The 2,386-nt window shown below is 48.0% G+C and overlaps 1 protein-coding gene across 1 annotated transcript; it reads left to right on the top strand.

Annotated features, from left to right (window-relative positions):
• Positions 1 to 413: 413 nt before the first annotated feature.
• Positions 414 to 2,072, top strand: LOC148027673 (uncharacterized). The gene has a single exon (XM_087689364.1). The coding sequence runs from the start codon at positions 523 to 525 to the stop codon at positions 1,186 to 1,188; it is 666 nt and encodes a 221-aa protein (XP_087545490.1). The 5' UTR covers positions 414 to 522; the 3' UTR covers positions 1,189 to 2,072.
• The last annotated feature ends 314 nt before the right edge of the window (positions 2,073 to 2,386 follow it).

Here is a 2,386-nt window from a genome sequence, read left to right as displayed (position 1 = left end):
CTAGGTGGTTTTCATGGGTTCAGTTCACCCTTGCAGACAAATCGCCGGGGATGAAAGCCACCCAGTTCCATGTGAGAGAAGCGAGAGCTTGTTACTGTGACGCCGGACTGACTGCTGGAGGCTGGAGCTTTGTGATATTCGCGGCAGACTGATAAAGCTGCTTGTCATTGTAGCTGTGGGCTCTAGCTCTGGTAAAGCTAGCTTGTTTTGATGGCCAGGCCACATTGGCTGCTTTTGCAACAGCAAACAAGATGTGCTGTTGCATTGAAGAGCTGTACACTTCCTGTCTGTTAGAGTTTGGCTCATGTTTTGACACTCTATCTGTCAGTCATTAGCTGCATGTGGTTTGCTCCCGACCTATATTTCAGGCGATGCGTCAGCTTCTTCTTTATAGACTCCTCACAGCTTCCCAGCACAGTAGTTGGGAGCTCTTCATAAGACCACAACACCAGCCAGACACAACACCAGCCATACAGACTCTCAAGTCCATCAGAGCTTACTGCATATCTCAGATCATAAGCCATGGGCAACTGTATGTACATTGGCCAGAAAAACATCCCTGCCTTTAAGAGAGCCTCTCCTGATCATGGCTGCATCAAGGTGCTGCACTCATGTGATGGCCGAATCTACGAGTTCTACGAGCAATCGCTAAAGGCAGCCGAGCTGATGCTGGAATTCCCCAACCGGTTCTTGGTGGAGCTCGAGAAGGGGAACCATCGGCCTTCACCGATCTCGGCAGACACAGACTTGAAGCCCTGCCACGCTTACCTTCTCCTGCCCATGCACAGGATGAGCAGCAGCACCAGGATATCACAGGAGCAGATGGCCTGCTTCATCTCTGCCCTGTCCCACAAAACAGATGATGCTTCTCCAGCCCCAAGTAGTGCCAAAAAGAGCAGCAAAGGCCGCAAGCCTTCATGGTACGGACAGAGCAGGGTAACTCCACTGGTGGAGGATGTAGATGATGGTGATGATGATGCCTTTAGAAGAGAACCAAGCAGTGAGAGATCAGAGACCAGCTCTGTCAGTATTATTCAGAAGAGCTACTCGTCCGGCCCTGTGGTACCCCAGGAGCTGCGGGATGCCATGCTTTCTGCTGCTGCATCATCGTCAGGAGCAGGCAACAAGAATCACCTGATACGGAGATCAAGGTCGTGGATGCCCAAGCTAGAGACCATCAGCGAGTGAGACGGCGTCCTTCTACCACTCATAATTGCGTGTGTCTCTCTCTCATCTCTCAGGGAATTCGTTCGCCAGAGCAGGTCTCCTTTCTCCTTTTCTTATGACGGGCAGCTGCCGACGGAGCAGAGATCAGATCAAAGATAGGCTTGGAAGGTGCGTGCCATGCCTCAGAAACGGAAGCAGTCACTCACTTGGGAATGAATCTTCATCTTCCTTCGCTGAGAAGAACCGCATGCCCAATCTTCCTTCGCACAAGAATCGCATGCCCCATCAGAAGAAGGACCAGCTCAGCTCGTCTCCCCATGGCTGCCTACGAAGCAGCAGCAGAGCCAGGCTTATCAGCTTTCTTACATCAAACATCCCAAGCCTTTGGGCCTTTGAACATTCATTCTTCACAGCTTTCTTCTTCACAGCATTGGGTTTAACAATGCCAGCTTGGAGGATCTAGGCGCTGTGTTAGTACATCCTACCCAAGAAGGATGAACACAAGCAATTGTAGACAGCACATTTTTGTCCATTTTCCTCCTCCTGCCCATCTTGCTATGAAGGGGCCCCTTCCTATACAGCGGACATGTTCACAACTTGGAACATGGCCAAACACGAGAACTACATAGAACGATGGAATCTCATTTTTGCCCCTCGATACACCCCCAACCACCCCTCCAAGCTTCACAAGATTGAGGCCCTGAAGCATGCCCATCACCTGCTTACTCGCTCACATTCAAACTAAGCAGACATGTCTTTTCACACGAGCAAGCCACATTCTTTGTTTCACACCACTTTTGTAAGGTGTGCAATGTAGCATGCCCTCTATTTAGGCCAAGCCCAAAATCCCCTTTCCCTCCAAACACTAAACACTACATCTCCATGCTATGGAATGACATGGAAAGTTTCCTAATATGAGACTTTTTGCATTCAACTAATGTTGTGCTCTCTTTGCCAATTGTTTGCACACACACACACATACACACACACACTCTCTCTCTCTCTCTCTCGTTTGTGACTAACCAACCATCTCTTTTCAAGTAAATCATCATTAGGACCAGAAACGCTTCAAAAAAAGTACTTGTAATAAAATGATTAAGTTATTAATTAGTTGAGATTTTAGAAGAATGAAACTGCTAAATTTGATTGCTCAGATGTGATTAATGAGAGAATATTTGGTTTGTTAAAAGGGTAGGCCATTAATTGTCGTCATCTTTTA

The sequence above is a fragment of the Lygodium microphyllum genome, chromosome 12, assembly GCF_053477565.2.
Source record: "Lygodium microphyllum isolate KBCC chromosome 12, Lygodium_microphyllum_v1.1.10, whole genome shotgun sequence".
Classification (NCBI taxonomy): Eukaryota; Viridiplantae; Streptophyta; class Polypodiopsida; order Schizaeales; family Lygodiaceae; genus Lygodium; species Lygodium microphyllum.
This window is presented reverse-complemented; position numbering and strand designations above follow the sequence as displayed.